Source organism: Erpetoichthys calabaricus, chromosome 3 (assembly GCF_900747795.2).
Source record: "Erpetoichthys calabaricus chromosome 3, fErpCal1.3, whole genome shotgun sequence".
Classification (NCBI taxonomy): Eukaryota; Metazoa; Chordata; class Cladistia; order Polypteriformes; family Polypteridae; genus Erpetoichthys; species Erpetoichthys calabaricus.
The window spans coordinates 227,508,125-227,530,218 of NC_041396.2; the positions used below are offsets into that span (position 1 = coordinate 227,508,125).

The 22,094-nt window shown below is 34.4% G+C and overlaps 1 protein-coding gene across 1 annotated transcript in view; it reads right to left on the reverse strand.

Moving 5' to 3' along the window:
* The window catches only part of usta (uronyl 2-sulfotransferase a), a 395,470-nt gene that overhangs the window by 186,588 nt on the left and 186,788 nt on the right, over positions 1-22,094 (reverse strand). The window contains exon 2 of the mRNA XM_028797879.2: positions 9,431-9,474. Coding sequence (XP_028653712.1) covers positions 9,431-9,474 — 44 coding nt within the window. The remainder of the gene's footprint in view (positions 1-9,430; positions 9,475-22,094) is intronic.

Consider the following 22,094-nt stretch of genomic DNA (forward strand, 5'->3'; position numbering starts at 1 on the left):
TTATATTTGCTTGTGATATTTACCCCATGATATTTAAACTGATTTGCTAAGATAAATGGGAAGGTGTCCAATCCAATATTGTGTGCTAGAGAATTCACTGGATAAAGCACACTTTTTTTGATTTTGAGATCAGATATCTTTTGAAAATCTGTTAATGCTTTTAGGACTGCTGGCACAGAATCATGTGAGTGAGATATATACAGTACCATATCATCTGCATATAGTGATATTTTCTATTAAAGTCCTTCTCTGACAATCCCTTTTATCTCTGATGCATTTTGAAAGTATACAACAAATGGTTCAATGGCAGTTGCAAAGAGCAAAGGTGATAAGGGTACTATGTTCTAGTTTGAAGTAGTCTGAAATAGTGTTGTTAATACAAACTGAGGCTTCTGGACTAGTATAAAGTAGTTTGTTCCATACATGTGTGTTTGGGCCAAACATAAATTTGTGCAATGTGGTGAATAGATAGACCAATTAAACCATATCAAATGCTTTTTCTGTATCTAAAGATAATAAGATCTCTGGGGTGTTGGATTTAATGGGTGAATATATTATGGTTAAACAAAAGTCGAAGGTTAGAATTTTGCCTTTAATAAATCTGGTTTGGTCTTGTAATATTACGGAAGGAAGCACCTTACCACATGGTAGTAAGAACTTACAGTATTTTTCTTAGGGACGCTTTTAATTAATGCTTGGCGAAAAGTTTGAGGTAGAATGTTGTTGTCTTTAGCTTCTATAAACATTGTTAATAGTAGTGGAGCTAACTTACTTGTTTTTTTTTTTTTTTTATAAAATTCCACTGGTTAGCCATCTGAGCTGCTTTGAATTGAGTTTATAGCATCTAGTAATTCTGAAAGTGTCAGAGGTTTATTCAGTTACACAGCAGTAAGAGTATCAAGCTGTGGTATCTGTATGAATCAAGAAACTCATTAGATTTAGATCAGATAGTCATCTTTAAACTAAGTAGAACATAAGGACTCTCTAAATGTGTAAGTTATATTTTTATGGCAATAATTTTATCTCTGTCTGTGTTAACTGTTGTTATTGCATTATGGACTTCCTGCTTGTGGATTTGGATGGGCTAAGATCTTATTGGGCTTCTCTCCGTGTTAATAATAATGATGTCACAATTTAAAGATAAGCTATTCCCTGTCTTAAGTGGTCAAGAGGTTAAATTGTGACTGCAAAACCTGTCTTTTCCTATAAAGTGTCTCATTTGGAAACCTGGTGTATTGAAGATCTGTTCTGTTCTGGTAATTTCGGTAATTAACTCAGACGCCTTCTTTGTTTCTAATTTATTTTTGTGAGAAAGATATGAAAATAATCTGTCCTCTTAAAAATGCCTTCAGAGTTTCCCAGAGTATTCCTGCTGAGACGTCTGATTATTTCCTTGAGACAAATGCATCCTCAGTTTGCTTGGATATGAATTCTGTACAGTTCTCATCAGCTAATAACAGTGGGTAAAGACACCAGCTGCGAGACAAGCATGTAATTTAAGCTCCATGATCAGAGGGGCACAGTCAGAGATAAAAATAGTGTCATACTTACAAGATTTGATAATGGGAAAAAAATGATTGTCTATGAGGAAATAATCAATTCTCGAGTAACAGTGATGTGCAGGTGAGAAGAAGGAATATGCTCTTAGGTTAGGATTTAAAAACTTCCAAGGGTCTGATAATTTATTATCTGTTACAAGCTGTGGAATTATCTTTGCAGTATTAGATGTTGTCACCGTTGTAGGTGGGGATCTATCCAGATCTGGTGACTGTTCAGATTAGGGATAGACACAAATACATTTTGGAAGAAACCTCTATCATGCATGTTAGGTGCATAGATATTAATCAAAATCATATTTAATATTAGATAAATTGCCCATGACCATAACATATCACTTTTCAGAATCAGATTTTGCATCTGACACTACAAATGGAGTAGTTTTATGTATTACGTTTCCCACACCCCTGGTTTTCCTTGTATAGCTGGAGTGAAAAATTTAGCCAGATCTCTTTCTTTGGAACCAAAACTGGTTCTTGCTTAATAAGTGAGTCTCCTGTAAAAATAGTATTTTGGCATGTAGGCTTGTTAAATGTGACAGTACTTTCTTTGTCTTTAATTCATGATTGTGACCCTTGAAATTCCTGGTCATAAAGTTCACTATCTGGTCATAAAAATATTTCTTCTGAACTTTTGTTGATATTTGTAGTTTTAGGTTAAGGTAGTACATCGTTACATATGATAGTTTTGACAAAGATTTCTTATTATTGCCAAGTGATACAGCCATGGAGCATATTGTTATGTTGGAACTAACGGTTATTGGGGTAAAAGGGATTAAAAAGAAATAGCATTGCTCTCTTTCTCTCCCTCTCAACCACCCCCCATTGTGCCTTTGCAAGTGAGGCAAACGACACTTTGCAAAGTTCTGGTTCTCTGACATGCTAAAAGACAGAGCTCGTCTAAAGCGAAATGAACCATCCCAGCAGAGGTGTAAAGAAGATTAAAACTGAGATGTCTTGTGAAGATACATTCCAAATACAATAAACTAAGGATATGATCTTAAAGAGTCTAAATATAATAAACCAAGGGTGTAATGTTAAAAAAACTAAAAATGCAGTAAAGAGCTGGCTATTTAATTAAAGTTTAACAAAAAGTCAATAGCTGGTTACTTTGTGGTAGCCAAAGTGTGCATATAATTAATGGAAGAAATATTCAGTATAATTGAAGTTTAAAAAAACTGTCAATAGCTGTTTACTATTTGGTAACCAATGAGCCAAGATTTAGCCATAAGTAATGAAAATGTGCATATAATTAATGAAAGCAATATCAATATAATAATTGCAACTTAAAAAAAGAGAAAGGGAAAGTTGTCTTCTTTGTCTTGCCGGAACGTGGTGTGACTCATCATCCTGTGTTTCAAAAGAATGTCAGGATCAATCTTCTTAACTCTAAAATGTACTAAAATGAACTAAAACTGATCTTCAATAACCACTTTTAGTTTGGCAGGGTACAAGAGGCTGTATCTGATTTCAGCTTTCGTAGGCACTGTTGAATGCTGTAGAATGTACCGCGTTTAGCAGCTGTTGCAGGGGAGAAATCTTGGAAAATACAAATGTGGTTATTTTCAGATATAATCTTGTCTTTCTGTCTGAGAAGGGACATGAAGTTTTGTTTGGCCTGCAGTTTGTCGAAATGGACAAAGAGGCTTTTTGGTTTAGAGTCATTCAATCCACCTATATGGTAGGCCACTCAGATCTCGATGTCCGATTTAAAGTCCTCTCCAGTTATTTTAGAGAATAGTTCAGCTATGAATTTCACTAGGTTTGGACATTCCCGTTTTTCAGGAAGCCCTTCAATTCTGATGTTATTCCTTCTATATCTATCTTCCAGCACAACCAGTTTGTCAGGAAGCACTTCACATTCTGATTTCACCAGCCTTTGCTTTTTCATCTGCAGCAAATGATGATTTTCAACTATTTCAATACAGGTCGTAAACATTTGCTTAACATCTTCAAACTGAGTAGCAAGCGCTCTAATTTTACTCTCTGACTTATTCATATTTTCCTGTATTTTTTCATCAATGTTTTGTAGCATTTCTATAAAGGTTGTAGTGAACTTAGTACTTAAATGTATGTACAGGTCTTTTATATACTGGTACTGTTTCTCATTTTTCTTAAATTGGACATTTATTTCTTTCTTTATTTCCCCATTGTCTGACTTAATATCTTGATTTATATAATTTATGTCTACACCCAAACCGAGCAAGGCCCCAAGTGAGGCCACGAGTGAGCCGATCATTACCTTCAGCTCAGGGAGTGCATTGATTCAAAGCAAATAATTCACACAAGAATAAAGAAAAAAGGTTGACACACATGTAGAATAAAAGGCAAAAAAAATTAGAAAAAATGTATCTTCTTTAAACTTAGCTTTTCTTGTCAAACTGTAGTTGTTTCTATACTTAAAGATGCTTTACTTCTTTTTCTGTTTGCTTTAAATGTACAGCGCTGCACATTCAATAGAGCACATTGTCTTTCATGTTACTTGGCACATAAGGCATGGTTTAAAACCATGTGCCCTCAATGCCTTACACATGGCAAGGCAGGTCACTGACTGAGTATAATGTATAGTCAGAGAGACTAGAAATAGTTAGAATATACCAATTCAATCCAACTTATGGGGGGTTGTAGTAACCTCCCATAGACTCTATATAACTTAAATAACTAGCAAATGGCTCTTACAAGTGGTAAGTATATGGGATTTGAGGCATCCTGATACAATCTACACAAGAAAGAGTACAAAAGGGGAAAGAAGGGTCACATAGGACAAAACAAGATGCATAGTGTGATCACCTCAGAAACTATGGCATTCACTTTCTCCACTTGCTCCACTGTGAAACAGTAGTTAACTAAGTCATTCACTCACTCCCTCACTCTATCAATCTACAAAGCAAGATTCAGGTAGCTAGACAGTGGCAGCGTAATGCACTTCACTAAGTATGTTCTTTATTTTACTGTTTTCACTGTATGTGACAATAAATATTTGAAAAAAATGTAGTGTAATCAATTTGATTCTATCGGAGCATAGCTTTGCATTATTTTAAAAACCTAACACTGTGGTCCACCTGCATATCATCATTACGTTTGCAATACGAATCACCAATCAGTGTTAAGTGCTTTTTTGAAGTTAAACAAAACAAAGAGGAAATTTTAAAATAAGTAAAAAAATACTCTTAAATTAACCAATAGAGCTAAGCCACAATTGGACAGAATAAAGCATGAGTAAAAGTACTTACTACATTTATTTTTAGCTTTTTTTTTGCTAAACATTCATTCACTCACTCATCAACAAAAAACACTATTTACTATTTAGCTAAAAAGCTGAAATTTGCCAGGATGGTACATTTAGAGCTGCAAGTATCCACTGAAAAATGACATTTTCAATAAACAGATACTGTAATTAAACATAAAAAAAAAGAAAAAGAAAACATAAATCGAAAAACTAAATACCCCAAAATCTTAAAAATGCTTTGGCTAATTTAATTGAAATTTGGTGGCACTGTAGAAAAAAGAAAATGAACTGATGGTTGGTTTTTTTTTAATTTGTTGATATTTGCCATTAATAACACTGCAGTGAGTGGAACAGTCTAACGCACCTTGTTCCCCATTTTACCACCGCGGTGAAAGCAATCGCACATACAAATTTGGAGTTCAAGTTTATACAAGTGAAGACCGTCTGCAGAAGCAAAGTGAAAAGAAGACAGTTTGTTGAAGCTCAAAGATGATGCTGTGGCTGTAAGCGTAGTAAATTTTGAGAACCTGATAGAGAAAAAAGGTATTTAATATATATTCCCCCATCTTATCTGCAACCATGGCAAATGAAAACACGGCAACATACAATTCCCATCAACCAGTGCAATGCTCCAGGTGATTTCATCAGTGCTCAGAGTTTAAATAAGAGCATTGATAAAAGCAGCATGTGAAGGCAGTAATGGATCATTATTTATGATCTCAGTCTGCCATTACCCATAAAAAGAAGAAGTGGCATGTCATCAAAGGTAGCAACTGCTGAGTTTTTTTTTTCCTCAACCACTTTGGGATAACGACTTCATTGCCTTGCTCGACTACAATACACAAAATAATATAGTGATACTTGAAATGGCCTTTTTTGTCTCCATGTATGTTTGCAATTCAAGGAAAGCCACATGTGACCTACCGGAGCCAAACAACAACCTAGAAGTGCATTTCAGGCCAGTGGTTGAGGAACACGTTCTTACTGTATGTGTTTTTGTCTCATCTTGGATTGTGTTTAAATATGCTGCATTTACAAAATATACTTTTAACTCATTTATTTTAAACTGGAGCCTTTTCTGTGAAATGTGCTGTCAAAACCAGTGTATGCAGTCTAAAAGGTTTAAAAACACCCAAACTTAAATACCTCGCATGAGAAATGAAACATATTCATAAGAAAAGATAGCTCTTTTGCTTATCATTACCTATTACTGTTCTATTTAACAATCTACAAAGCAAGATTCAGGTAGCTAGACAGAGGTTGTGTGATGCACTTCACCAAGCATGCACTTCCTTTTACTGTTTTCAATGTATGTGACAATAAATATGAAAAAAAATGAGTAAAAGTGCTTACTACATTTATTTTTAACTTTTTTTTGTTAAACATTTATTCAAACCCACTATACAAGGGCAGCAGAAATTTTTAGGCTTCAATGCTAAAAGAGGGTTGAGGGTTTTATCAGTTTTTAAATTTGAATGAATCAGCATTAATTCACCTTAGTAATATTACCGAATACCCCTATTGGTGATGTCCTTTAATAGGGAATCTACAATCTCACACCACCAGGAGTATGTAGTATGTTCAATAGTAAGCAGCTAAAGTGAACTAAAAATATTAACCCCTGGTAAAAAAAAAAAAAATTGTATAAAGAAAAGTACTTATTTACATAGTACTTCTGATACATCAGAGTAACCAATGGCACTATAACTGAAGCCCACTGAATTAGAAAATTTCCCAGGTGAAGCTAGTTAGTTCTGTTTATAAAACGGAAATACACTGGTTTATGAAAAAAAAAACATTAAATTTAAACAATTGCTGTAACTATCGAAACCTCTTTTGATAACTAAAATAACTAAAAAACTGTGTCACAAATAGCTATATACTATAAGAAGGAAGCGAGAATAAAACCTACAGTTCAGACCAAAACTGTTAAACTGCTAATCTCTGACACATGCTGTTTTTAATTATACAGTAGTTGTAATGCAAGCTCATCATTGAGTACAATTTTTAATGCACTTAAAAAAAACAGTGTGATTTTGCTCAGCTCAGTATGAAATCTCACATTACAGAATAGTAAGAAAATCATGCAGTCTCACATTTCTGGTCACAATTCCTCAGAGAAACAGGCAGTTATTACAAAACACTGTGTAGCACTGATTCACAAATGAAAAATATCAGACTGGCAGAAGCTTGTCACTTTTACAAATTATGACAGAAACACCTTCTACTTATTACAATTAAGATAGAACGACAAAAGGAGATAAAAGTATGAATATTAATGTAATCACAATATTAGGAGTAGAAGTTCAAACAACTGGATAACATAAAAGTAAAAGGTAAACCAAAGTAATTGAAGGATTGTAGTTGTACAGATTCAGTACATGATTATTAGTTATGTTATTTCCCAGTCTCTAATCTCTAAAATACCATAGGTTCAGTTCAACTTCACTTCCCATGTATTTTTTTTCTGGCCTCTTTACTTCCATTGACACTGAGAACTTTAAACCCTGTGGCTACCTGATTTTCATTTTCATATCCTGCCCTATTTGCACTGTGCACACATTTGCAGACACACGCTGCACTTACTTTCAATGCTTCTTCTTTACACTTGGGTTAAGAAAGATATTCTTTTCAAAGCATGGTCAAATTCAAAAGTACTACTGTTTCAAAGTAACAGGTAGCAAATTTCATGTTGGAGACAAACCTGAGCTCAACCTGATGCCAAAGTAGCAGGCAATATGATGTACTGTTATAAAATAAAAGATTGGCCAGTAATGTAAAATGTAACATAATACAGTATATCTATGTGTGGAAATGGTGTGCATGCATGGTGCCTCAGCTCACTAACTGACACCAAAAAGCTACTGCATTATGGTGCCAATGTATACTTTGGTATAGCAGGTAACAGTGTTCTCTACTGGCTCCTAACTCTAGTGCACCTAGGTCTTTTCCTACACTTAGTCCTTCAAGTGCACATGGCAGGGTGTGTCCCTTGAGGGACTTATTGACAACCATTTAAAACGCTTGAAAAATAAAACATGCATGATTCCCCTCATTCTATTATGATTTCTCTATTTTTTAATGGAAAGCTGTAATATGGTGAGAGAAGAGTCCTTTAAAAGACTCAGTCTAAAGAAAGAAGGGAGCCCAATAAAGTGATAGCATATATACAGTATTTGGTCTTAAATGAATTGACTAGGCTCACAATATTAAAGAGTGATGGGATGCTGAAACAAATTAGATTTAATTAGTTTCCTGCAAAGGGTAATGTACTGAATTCTGCTGTCCTAAAGTTTGGATAAATTATAGAAGATGCTTCCTTGGTGACTGAGTCTTTAAATAACATAACTGGTTGGGCTGCTGTGACAGCCAAAGCTTCCTTCAAGCAGGATTCTTCTTGGGTAATTCCTACACATAACTATAAATGGGATCATATGTAAATTTTGGTAACAACATACAGCATAAAAAGACAATTGAATACATTCTCTCCTGGGATACAGGAACTTTACTTACATGAATGTGAACTTGAACATTAAACACAGACTATTCTTCTATATGAAGAAAAGAAAAGTACAGTATCCACTGACTATTAAAATCACTCCTTTTATTTTTTGCATAGATTAATTTTCCATACTAAACAAAGTCTGCAGTCAAATACCAGTCAAAATGTGTTAATTACAGGACTTTTCTGACAGAATCATCAATGCTAAAGTCAGATCCAAACCCACATCTATTCTTCAGATATTTTTAAACACCACATTTAACCATTTCTAAAGAGATGATCTTTTACATTTCATTTTTCTTATATTTTATTCTTTTCTCCATTGTCGGACAGAATTTCATCTTCCCTCAAGTAATGTAAAATTTAGAAGGGAAAAAAATTAACATGCTTTTATAGAAAATGCCACCCATAATATAAAATACTGATACAAACTTGACAACATATCTCATTGCTACAACATAGCAATGGAATTCACATGTGGTACTCGTTAATAAGGCCATCACTGCTCTTCACCCAGAACAGATCAAAAGCAAATAAACTTTTCTAGAAACTGCATCAAAATTTCATTAGATACCACCACATCTACATCCTGACAATACAGTTAGTGCACCCATCACAGCTTATTATAGTCCTGTGATCTATAGTACAGTACATCTTCCATAACCATGTCTATCTTATTTTTTGTATATTGTTTAAATTAACTTTTGGGAAAAGTTAGAATTTGTTTTAAATGGGGGGAGGGGTGCATTTATACTGTATACTAATTATTCATACCATAAAATCATCATGTGTAAAAGCTGTAGTATAAATTACTAGAAACTTTTGTACAATATGTGTTCTTTGGTGATCTCTCAGGAAGGTTTAAAGAACATTTCAGGGCATATATATATATATGTCTTATTACAAAAAAAATGCTGAATCCTTGTTTTCCTGAACTTTGGCTATGCTGAATGATAGCAGTCCTTCCTTAAGTGGTAGGGTATCTGCTAATGTGACCATGTAGATTGCAGCTCTGCCACATACCATTGGGGTTTCCACTCTCTCATAAAATGACATGTTCTAAACACTCTAAAACAGATTTACTAATTTCCAGTAACTATAAAAAAATAAAAAGGAGAAATTCAGGATATCTCCTAAACTTACTCTAGGGAGAGGAGGTCCGTGGTCATCCATAAAAGTGGAGTTTCCTGTAAGACAAGTAAAAAAAAAAAGATTGATCAGCACTTCACAAGAGTTTGGCTGTCACTGTTGGGAAGCATGCCCAGTAAAGCAGATTAAAAACTAGATTTTGGCATGGAGTCAAAAATGTAATGAATATTAGCTCCATTGAAGACTTTCTTTACAGTTTTGTAGAAACACGCAAAGTAAAGAGGAAACACAATGAACTTCAGCGGAGTATAATACATTTTACACATTTATTTGCCATCGCTCAGCATTCATTCACTCATTCATTCATTCACTGCCTGCTTTTAAAGACTTAAATTTTGTTTCAGGTTCAAGAGCTAACACCAGCTTTAACCAACTGTATATGACAACATTAAAAAAGTCAATAAAACTGACGAAAAATAAATCACAATTGGTTCATGTTTCATCTAAGACTATGCCACTCAATAGTTATTGAGCATAATCAAAATGCTATTCATTTGTTGAATATGCATTAAGATAAATTATGATCAAACTCTATAATGTGTTGGTAAGACTTCATGTGGAGAACTAAGTGTAATTCAGGTCACCACACAATTAAAACAACCTAACACTCCTGTTCAACAAATAGCAATCAGGTGTTCTTAACTAAAAGTCATGTTCTATAATGAATGACCGGGTAAAGGAAATTAATCTCCTGCCCACAGAGGACAGCACATTCAAAATTCTCTTTAAAATTTAATACACATATGCAAAATCAACAGGTATAAGGAAAAAACAAGTCATGAACAGGATATCTTTCCATTTCAGGGCACACTTGTGAACATACAGTAGCTGTACAGACTCATACAATATCAATATATAGTCATCAGTCATCCGAAACCTGAAGCACACAAACAAAACTCTAGGATGTCAAGTAGCAAAGGGTTTTGGAGTCACAGCACAGACCTCTGTGAATGGGCAAGTGTGTGTGAACTTTTCCAGTAACAGACATAAACCATGAAGTACTTCTTCACTGAAAAAGTAATTTAATCAGGAACAAAATCCTTGGTTGTGTAGTTGGAGCAGATATACTGATGAATTTCAAAATGTCTGGATGAGATATTGGGACTACACGAAAGGTCAGGTGAAACTACTTTTTTTCATTTGGTTTAATACTTTACAGGTGCTTAATGCCAGAAATACACAGCTGCTGAGAAATACACAAACATGTGCACATAAAGTAAAAGATAGATGATCATGCAATTTAAAGACAAGTTGATGTACGTAAGAATATATATTGCCTGTGGCACTAAGAAGCAGCCCCTTAGGTTCTCCAAAAAATAACGAAAATCAGTTTACTTTTTGTTATTAGGTCAATTTAATCCCACTACTATAGCACTTACTGTTAATATTCTTTAATTTCCATTTTTATCTTTAAGTTAAAAAGATTGGCAAATAATGTAAAGCCGAGTAAAAATATCAATCAACTGTCTGAACTATTTTTCTCTAAAAATCTCTCAGTTTTAAATCCTTCTGCTAGCTCATTGGGAACCAAACAATGGGTCATGTTTTAGCAATGCTGTAGTTAAAGAAATATTAATTTCTACATAAAATAGTGCTATAGCATTCATATTTTTGAGGTGTGGTGCTTCCCAGGAGGTGTTAAATAAAAATAATCATATCATTGTTAATGTCTTAATGCCTTGAAACATTACAAGATTAGCAGCTTCTTGTGTGTACTATTAACTTATTTAGGTAGTCAAAAAATTTGGTCTCAAGTTCAAGTTCAAGATACGGCCTGCCAGAGACTGACCTGGAACAGCTCTCCCGGGACCTGATGGTGCAGCATCGGCTCCAGCCGAGAGCGAAAGTTGGAGTGAAACTGCAAATGAGTCAGGCCAGGAGAACTTGTCGATTCTAGGAGGTTCATTGGAACCTGTTAACTATCCCCCCACAAGTCAGCACCACCGACTCCAACCTGGCTTGCTACTCTGACCGTAGACCATGGCGAAGACCGAAACAAACAGTCCGAGCTGAAGGTAATGATTACCACAATGATTACTGCAATAACTACCACTCTTGTGGGGGGGCATAAATGAGATAAAGAGTAATATAAAAAGGTTAAAAAGGATACAAGGAAAGATATATAGGACATATATACAGATATAAAGGACATAAACATGACAAACGAGAAGCTGATTCAGGATATTAAAGACCAGGGGCCTTATGTATAAACGGTGCGAACGCACAAAAATGTTACGTGCGAACGTTTCCACACTCAAATCGCGATGTATAAAACCTTAACTTGGCGTAAAGCCACACACATTTACACGGTAGCTCATACCCTGTCGTACGCAAGTTCTCTGCTCGGTTTTGCAGACTGGCGGCACCCAGCGTCAAAGCAGTGCTACTGTTCCTGTGTGGTTACCCTTTCTTTCTTAGATCCACAGTCCTGATGCGGCTTTATAAATACACTGAAACTAACTGCATATTGTTTATTAGTGTAATGCATCTGATTGTAATTAACCTGTAACAACATAATGGTACAGGAAATAGCCATAGTATTCCAAATACCATAACTGCTTTAGCGTTGTTACTCTCACTGCACCTTCTTTTTCTTCTTTCAGCTGCTCCCGTTAAGGGTTGCCACATGGATCATCTTTTTACATATTACTCTCACTGCACCACTCAAAGTATTTATATCACTGTATCTGAATTTGGAATCACAACAGCAGCTGATCGGAAAGAGAATTATTGGGATACAGCATCAAGCACACGCTGCCTCAGCCATGGCAAAATGCTTCAGAGCCTTTCCTGTATGGATCTCGTGGTTCAGAAACAGTTTCATCCCAAGAACTTTAAACGCACTCAGTCAGTCCATCAAGTGCTCCTTGTAGAACTGTTTGTACTGATTAGTACAATTACCTTACTGTAATCTATATTGTTAATAATCAAACATGTGAGGACACAGTGCCGCAGCGCTGGCTAAATCACGGATTATTGTATACCTCGTAAAGGTAAAATGATATCAAGTATTTATCTTAGCATTCTAAATTTTCATAGAGCAAGAATATCATGAAGTGAATGTATGCCATACTGCGATTGCTGCCTGCGCCTCCTTTTAGTGCAAGAGGAAGTCAGTTTAAGAAGCGCGTAGCGATTAACAACTGGGTCGGGGAACACAACACAAAGCATTTAATGTGCTGTATTAACTTATGATGGGGTATGAAAAAATCTAGTAAATTAAACATTGATTTTAGGATGAAGTTTAGTTCACGACATTCTACTTTAATGACAAAATTAACTACGAGAATAAAGTGGAAATGTCGACTTTAACCTCGACATAAGTCTCGAGATTAAAGTGGAAATGTCGAGAATAAAGTCAACATGTCGACTTTATTCTCGACATATAGTTTTTTTTTTTTTCTTCACTGTTTCCGTGTTTTTTTTTCTTCACCGTGGCCCTAATACACTTCCGTAGGGCTATACCACAAATAGCATTATAAATGCAAGTTGCAGTTTTATTATTTATGTATATAGCTTATCTTGAAGCAAAGTCCATATTAATGCAGTTTGCCTTAATGATGTCATCACCAAGTTTTATTTGGTGAATACTGTGTAATACACCTGGGCTTGAAGTCTTGAAGTAATAGTATTATTACTGGAAGTTGCACTATTATTTATTTTATTGTTATTATTTATTAGTTTAAATATTATGCAGTTTAATGATGGTAAAGGTGTTTAAAAAGTCACTTTAACGCGTCAGTGGACAGAGATTGTTAACATTAACAGAAAGTGTAGTTGGTTTACAAAAAATATTTACTATTTATTCCTTTTCTAAGACATGTTCAGTGGAATGCAACTTTTGACAAGCACCTCTGGATATTTTACTAAGTCTAAATACCTCTTTGGATGGTTGAAAATATGTTGTCAAAATTTTAGCTTAATTTGTTTGCAAAATTTGTTCAATAAAAAGGTTCTATATTTTGACTGCAACTGTCATGCAGTGTGATTCCTTCCCTTCATTAGTGCCACCCCCTTGAAAACTATCACTTTATGGGGCCATGCAAACCTTTATTAATACTTGTGTGCACATTAAAATGTTTTTTTGTACAATGTACAATTCTCATGACAGTGGGATAGGTTATTCTTAGCGAGTCTATTGCAGTAATTGCAGTGGAAAATGTGGTTAACATCCACTCATGCATGGGAAAAAAATACTGTTGTATACTGTGAAACCGGTGTAATTTTGAAAAAATACCGTGATGTTGAATTCTGGTCATACCGCTCAGCACTAATTTATAGTACTCTCTAAATTGTGTGTTATGTTTTTATGGTCAATGATTTTGTCTCTGTCTGTTTTGGTAATTACTGACATTGCATTGTGAACTTCCTGTTTGTGGATTTGTTGAGCTAAGAGCCTATTTAGCCTTCTATCCATGTTCATAGTAATGATGTCACAATTTAGAAATGAGTTTTTCTGTTTCTTTATTTGTCAAGAAGTTGAATTCTGATTGCACAGCCTGTCTTTTCCTATAAAGTGCCTAATTTAGAGACCTGGCATGCTCTTGATCTATTCTGGCAATTTCACTAATTAACTCGGACGCCTTCTTAGTTTCCAATTTATCTTTGTTTATTTTTTGAGTACTGAGAAAAGCGCTATATAAATGTAATGAGTTATTATTATTATTATTATTATTTATTCCTACAGAGACCTCTGAGGATGCATTTGTCTCTTAAAAAAATCAATTTGAGTGTTTACATTAGGAATGGATGCAAATACATTTTGGATGAAGTCTCTATAATACACATTGGGTGTGTAGATGTTTATCAAAATCACTTTACAATTAAATAAATTACCCATCACCTTCAGGGTCAGATACTATATCTGATACTATAAATGAAATTGTTCTAGGTATTAAAATTCCCACACCTCTAGTTTTCTTTGTATAGCTGGAGTGGAATATTTGGCCAGTCCAATCTCTTTGCAACCAAAACTGATCCTTGCATAATAAGTGAGTCTCCTGTATTAATACTACCTTGACATTTAGACCTGCTTGGTGAGAGAATACTTTTTTTTTTCTTTAATTTGTGATTGAGACCTTTGATATTCCAGCTCACAAAGCTCACTGCTTGATCAAAGAGGAATTGCTTCTGAACTTTTGTTGACATTTTATAGTCTTAAATTAAGGTAAGATATCTTATGTACATTACTCCATAAGATAGCTTTAACCTTTCTTTCCAGTTTTGCCAGGAGTTATGGTTATGAAGCCTTCAGAGCACATCCAAAACAAAACAAGCCTACCAGCAGTGGTGCAGAAAGATTAAAGTAGAGATATCCTTAATTTTTTTACTGGGCGCCAAATATACAAGTTATAAAAACCTGGACATTGACACACACAAGCTTGGACAGCAATAGAAATAAAATCCTGCAGTACTTCCTTGCTCTGTAGCTCAGTAAATACAACTTATTGTCAATATACTAACAACCCAATTGTCCTTCATTCCCTCTGAATATGGAACCAAAGTAGGAAGCACTTCAAGATAAAGAAGCTTTTACCTGTTGCACATCCACACAATAAACACATTTTTCCACCCTCTCAAACTTACAGTTTTTAATGTTTAGAAAACAATTAGATAATTTAGACATTTGTATATTGATAATGTCTTTGCATTCTACAATCAATTACACTTCAAATTTAAATTCCCATCAACACAATTTTTCCACTACTTTCATATTAGAAACTTTGCTAAATGAAATCTGCCCAGTTTTCCTCACTTCCCACCTATTTCTATTTCAGAAGAAATATTGATCAGTCTTGAAGACAGCATTTCTATAATATATAAAACATACTAAAGTCCTGTCCTTTCACAGATCCCAAAGTGCAATGAGAAAAGGATCTCTTACTCAACAGTTCAGAAAAGGAGTAGCAGACAGCCATGAATAGAATTCACTCTAGCTTCACATGCTCTAACCATACAATTATTCAACTTAAAATCTTTTATAAAGCACACCTATCTTATTTAAAATTGTCCAAAATGTTTCTAGGGCTAGATCAAACCTGTGAATACCACAATTGAGCTTCAGCCTCACTGGACCACATGTTTTGGCGTGCACCAAATTAATATAATTCTGGACCAAAATCTTTATATGCCTATCAGACATATTTGGTGTCACAATCACTCATAATTCATTAACAGCTGTGTTTGGTGTACTCTCAGAAGGGCCTTAAGTGGAGAAGGGCAAACAAACTGTAATTGCCTTTACCTCAATACTAGTACATAGGCGTATCTTGCTCAACTGTAAGAATCCTAGCCCACCTCTTTTAAGTCAGTGGGTAACTGATGTTATATACTATTTGAAATTGGAAAAAAATCTAATTCTGAATTAGAGGAACTGTTCAAAAAATTTTTTTAAAACCTGGCGGGATCTAATCAATAACATTTTAGAATAAGTATTTATATTGGGTACAGGGATTCTCTTCCCTCTTTTTTACTTTTAAACTTTTACTTTGGCTGTTGGCCATCCTCTGTTTCTCTTGGGTGGGGGATGAATTTAGTTTTGTTAAGCTTGAATTGATTTTATGGAATGTTACTTGCTTTTAATAAAATCAATAAAAATGATAAAAGAAGCAGGTATGGGCAGGCCAGTGGTGCTCGCTTTAGCTGTGGTTAAGTTTGAGAATAAATACATTTTCAGACAGTGGACACTCTGGATCCAAGTATAAAATTTTTGATCAGTTCTGAATAATTTCAATAATCTATTTTTAATCTTCAAATAAAACATAATATTTATATTTTAAAAACAGCTGTCATGTAGGAATGCTTAATCATTAAAAAAAATATCTCCAACATCACGGTGGTCTCATAGTGTTATGCAGCTGTTACTGTCAAAACATAAAATTATACAGATAGCAAGCTATTTCTGTGTATTTCTGAACCACAGCTTAAAGCCACCACATCATATAATACGATGAGATGAAATACACCTCAATTAACTGTGTTAAAACTTATTTTAATCCCTCAGACTTTCTAATGCAATTCTAGCCACCAGTAATACCCTAATGGAGAACAAGCAACAAACTACATCTGCAACATTACAACAGGTCTTCACAGCAATCCCTATGTAAAAAGGCTTAATTCATCAGAAGTAATGGAAAGAATTTTAACTCAATGACGTTTCTCTCTACTCTCTTAAGACAAACCCAAAGGATATGATGTGCACAAGCAATAATTCAAAAAAGTTATGCATTGCTCTGGCACACAAGGGGCCTAAAACCACAAGAATAATTTGTTTATTACAAAAATGGCACTCTCTTTTGTTACTTTGAAAGAAAAGTATTTCTTCTTTCTGGAAAGAGCCTATTGAACACAACTGAAAGCTGCATAATATCACCCATGTTATGTTCTGTTTACCATCAGAGATGTATAAAAAGCCAGCATCTGAATAAAATCTACCATTTGCAGATAATATTTTATGAGCCATATTTTACATTTCCTTTTTCATATTTCTTTATTTACCATTACTCTCTGATTACTCTGTGATGTCATGCAAAATCTGATGAAATAAGACAAGGCTGAAGTGGATGAAGTTCAAATCCTAAATCAGCATTTCTCCCCAAGCTGATCTTTAGCTAAAACGTCCAAATATATAATGAAGTGTTCAAAAGGAATCTTCTGGTGCATGCTTCTTCCCTTCCAGACCAAGTGCTAGAAAACAGAGAGACGTCTAGTTGGGATCTGTACTTCTAAACCATTTAATTATCTGCTTAAGAAGAGCATTGTTTTTGACTAGAGCAGCCAATTTTTATATTGTGCAATCATGCACCTGTTATTTTCTGTTTGTGCATTAAAAGGGGTTTCACTCAGTTGGTGCCCCGTACATTCATCAAGGTGGTCTGAATGGTTTGTCTGTGGTCACAATATACAAACACATACACTCTACATATACTGTAACACACCCTTTTCATAAAATGCTGTTCTTTAACTTTAAAACTAATGACTTAATGGATCATTCACCTATTCATATATTTATAAATGATTGACCTCCAACTGTCTTGATTCAGAAGCACTGGGTGTGAACCCAGCAGAATCAGTAGAAGACGAACTATGATCATACAAACACAAACTCCTCACATACCCTGTGTCTCAGTTTCTTATTCTTAGCTTATCTGTGTTACATTTTTGTATTAATTTTTGGTAAACCTCTAGCATTGTCAAGGGTGGTGCAATTTGATGCACCTCCAGACTTACATAGCCTGTTGTTAAGTAGGAGTGCTCCTACTGTATATGTACAACAAGTAAAAAAAAGGAAAGCAAAATACTGTATTTATATTAATAAATTGAAAAAATAAACACACTTCCATTAAAAAAAGTGATTTCTACTTTTTATTTTCAGCGAAGCGTGCATTAATCAGCTATGATGCTTGAAGCTCTGAGATTGAAAACATCAGGCAAAACTCACTATAATATTAACAAAATAAGACTGAAAATTCATGGGGACAACTTTTAACTTGAAGAAATGCCACCATATAAACATGAGAAATAGAAAAAATACAATGATAAAACGATCAGCAAGTGGGTCCTGCAATGCAATGATACACTACTGTCTGTTTGCCTGGTTTACTTTAACATTCTTCCTGAATGGAAGAGTAAAGGGAAAGACTGACAAGAGTGGAGCACCACAAAGTAAGACGAGACAATATGTTTGCCTGATTTAGCCCTTTAACTAGGTGTTTCCTGTTCTGTTCTGTTGTGTTTCTCCTACCCGACAATGTTTCCCTGAATTGATACCAATCTGTAAACACAGTCAAATGAGTGTTCTACAGAATAATGTTGCATCCACTGCAGTCAAGCCTAATTTTGGCAGATGACATTAAAGATTAGCTAATATCAGACGTTTAGGTACATAACAATTTCCAGTGCTGCTGAAGTCTATCAGTCTAAAACAGAAAATTTCCCTACAAATTGAGCAGCTAAAATTTAGGTTTTCTCTGCTATGTTTGGAAGACAGCATTTAGCTCAGAACACCAGTGTCATACTTGTCAAAACAGTTTTATAAGGGTGGTAATAGAAACAAAGGTTCAAAATATTTATTTTACCATATCAGTGTGTAAGGTTCAAAGCTAATTTTTTGTTTTATCATTACCATCATAATTTATGTATCAGATTAAAGATAAATTGAATTATAGTTCTGCTTTACTCGTCAAAGGTCCAGTGAAGATGTCTAAAGAGAAACAAAGCTTTCTCTCTACTAGAAATTGTATTTGAATTCTACTAATGTTAATTATTATTGAACCATTATTCATTTTCTGACAAAAATTGTACCTCAAAAGATGATGCCTTTAGTTTATGTAAAGCCAGATTGCAGGATTTGTTCTAAAGTTGCCTTAGATATAATACATTTAAGTTCCCACACTTAACAGATAGATCCAAACTAAAAATCCTGGGGTTTAAATTAATATATGAAATGTGTACAAGATCTTTGAACCTTATGACATCATTTTTGCTTACACTTCATTTACAATATCTTACATTTTTTATTCAGATTGTTTCCAGAATTTTTACAAGCATACAAACTGTGGAGTAATTCAAAATTTTTAAATTCTATGTGCAAGTTTTCCATTCAGTTAATTTGATACATGCAGTATCATGCTAACTGCTGTCTTACACAGGATGGCACAATTAACAGTAACTTCAGACACACATGGTCCTTTAATACATGATAGTATTTACAACCAGATATATAAACTTTTATTTTCAGACATTGTCAGATTTAAAGAATTAAAAGTAACTATACTGTAAAATGATGCAATATGAATTGAAGTGAAATTATTTTTCATAGAACATTACCTTATGGTAGCTACAAGGTAATGGTGTAAAGTAATGTACAATATTATAATGTACTTCATCTAATGGCTTAACCCTTGCATCCATAGTCCAAAGAATTAATTTATAATTAGGCCTAGGAAGAAATATCAATTTTCCATTTATTCGTTATTTTTCTTTTAAACGATTCAATATAGATTCTTAAAGTCTCAAGATCAATCTTGAGAATCTCTATATTGCTAAAATGCTATAATGTTGATTTTTGCTTATCTTCATTTTTGGTATCAGATCCAGTAGATGTTACTAATGTGCCTGTTAAGGCTTTCTATGGAAAAAGCACTTTACTATATCACAAAAAATGGTGTGTCCTCTTTAACTGAAATCAGCATCTTTGACACGTAAATCAAATGTGTGTACTTACTACGGATTCAAATGCTGCATCAGTAAAGACCTGGATAAAAGCAAAGCCATATGTAAGCTTTGCATCTCAAAAATCAATTATTGGTGTAACACAACAAAATTGAGAAATCACTTATCCCGAAGTCACCCATTAACGTAACCTCAGTCGACATCCAAATGAGTAGAGCCTAAACAATCTACACTGGAGATGGTGGGTAGCTCTGTTTAATTTGCCTCGTGACCAGAAAATAACTAAATGTATAGCAGTTTTTATCAGTAAAGACCCAACACTGTTGTTGAAAATGAGGGCTTTTGACCAATGATAGAGGTTTTTTAACTGTGGTATGCTACATCAACCAGTGAAGTTATTGTACCTAGGCTTTATGAAGTTCTTAAGCAAAGCATTGCCATGTCTTTCAGGTCAGCAGAGAGAGTAGCCCAAACTTGCAACAGCTGAACATCCAGAGCAGCAGATTCCTACATGACAATCAGACATTAAAAACGACTGGGAACCTGTGGTGGATGTGTTCCAGACAAGCTCACTGCATGCCAGTCACATAGGGAACAACCTCGCTGCCTATATGCAGAGCTCCTGAAATAACTTGCTGATGTTCCAAAAACACGTCTTCCCGCTGTATCTGTAATTTCGACTAATTCAAGATTATTTTAAATGTCCAATAGTGGAATAAATGTGGCTAACAATTTAGTTGAAGGGTGTCTAAATGCGGATTCATAACACATGAATAGGTTATTAAATAACATTTATTATTTATGAAGCAATATTTAATTAATGTACAATAATATTATTCGTAAGATGATATAGATGTTTTGCAAAGTAGATGCCATTGCATTGTATTAAAACATGTGTGGACCATCTTATTTAAATTACAGTGAATTTTGAATAAGTCCAGTGCTGAGAAAAAGTTAGTTTTTTTTTTTTTTTTAAAAAGCAAATTTATTCCATATCTTCTAAGTACTGATGTTAACTGTTCATTACTAATTAAGTATTTATTTTTAACTGCCATTCCATGCTTATGCATATGCTATGAAGTCACTATGTAGACACCCTTCAAATAAAGTGTTACTGAAATTTGTCAAATTATATTAATGTTCTCTATGCATGGTTAAGTAATTTTTTAAAAACACACCATTTCAAATATATCAGCGCACACTAGTTCAGGCATGGTAAAATCGATACTGAATTTGCAAAGTCTATGTTCTTATCCATTTCTTGCGTGTAATATTCCAGGGCAAAGCACAGAGTGGTGAATACTACACTAGATGTGACAGACAAACGGCAAGAGATGACCCTAGGTATAATGCGAATGCATCACATAGAGTGAAAAAAGATCATTCAGAAAAGGGATGGATGGACAAATGGAAGTCTAAAATTCATTTACACTTTATGTAGTGGTTAAAACAACAAAGAAAAATTAAACATTCTAAAAATATTGCATACTGTGTACAAAAATGACAATTATTCATTGTCACTTGTATAATAAAAGACCATGGACTTGCTGGTGTAACATTGCCTCCATATATACTGTATTTTTAAATGATATTAAAAATTACATAACCCCTTTTGCCCTCTATTTTTCCTCAGACTTGGTACAAAAAGACACAATATTTCTCCTAGCAGTATGCACCCTCCAGGATTTGTGTTTGAGTGATAATACTGACTGTGCACATCTCTGGATCATACAACTTGCCATAGACTTCCTGTAATTCCTTCACAATCTTGCTCTGAAGTAAACAAAAATGAATAATGGAAAACAAATGGAGAAACATATGTGAAACAAAATGGCAATGTTTAATGACCACAAAAGTAACTCGCTAAATTTAACTTGTGACAGTGAATGTCTTCAATCACTTTTTGCCTTTCTCTCTGTATGAACTGTAATTACAGTGCAGCACATGACACATACGGAGCAAAGTACTTTGTTCTGTACACTTCATGCTGAAATAATCACATTAAACACATATCACTGGCCCTAAACTGAGGTAGTAACTATCTCATGCTTCAATAGCCACATAATAACAGTCACTGAATAAATTCATTATTAAAAATAATGACTTGTATTCTCTAGAATGGTAAACATATTAATCTGTTATCAAACCTGCTTAATCCAGATTACACAAATTAGGGCTGGAACCTAACCTAGCAACATGAAGCACAAGGCAGGATCCAACCCTGGGCGGGCTAGCTAATAAAGAGCAAATAAGGTGTCGCATATTAACTAAACATATACACACATTAGGGTGTGGAAGGACCAAAACCAAAACCAATAGACACAGGAGGGATGTGTAAACTCCACACAAAATGTAACCTCCAAGAGTTTTGTGGCAGAAGAGCTAATATAAAACCTTACCTCTAAATTACTTGAATGCTAGCATGATCTGTTTAAAACTCAAGCTTCCTGATAGGTAAACTAGAATAATTAATTTGATTTCCTTG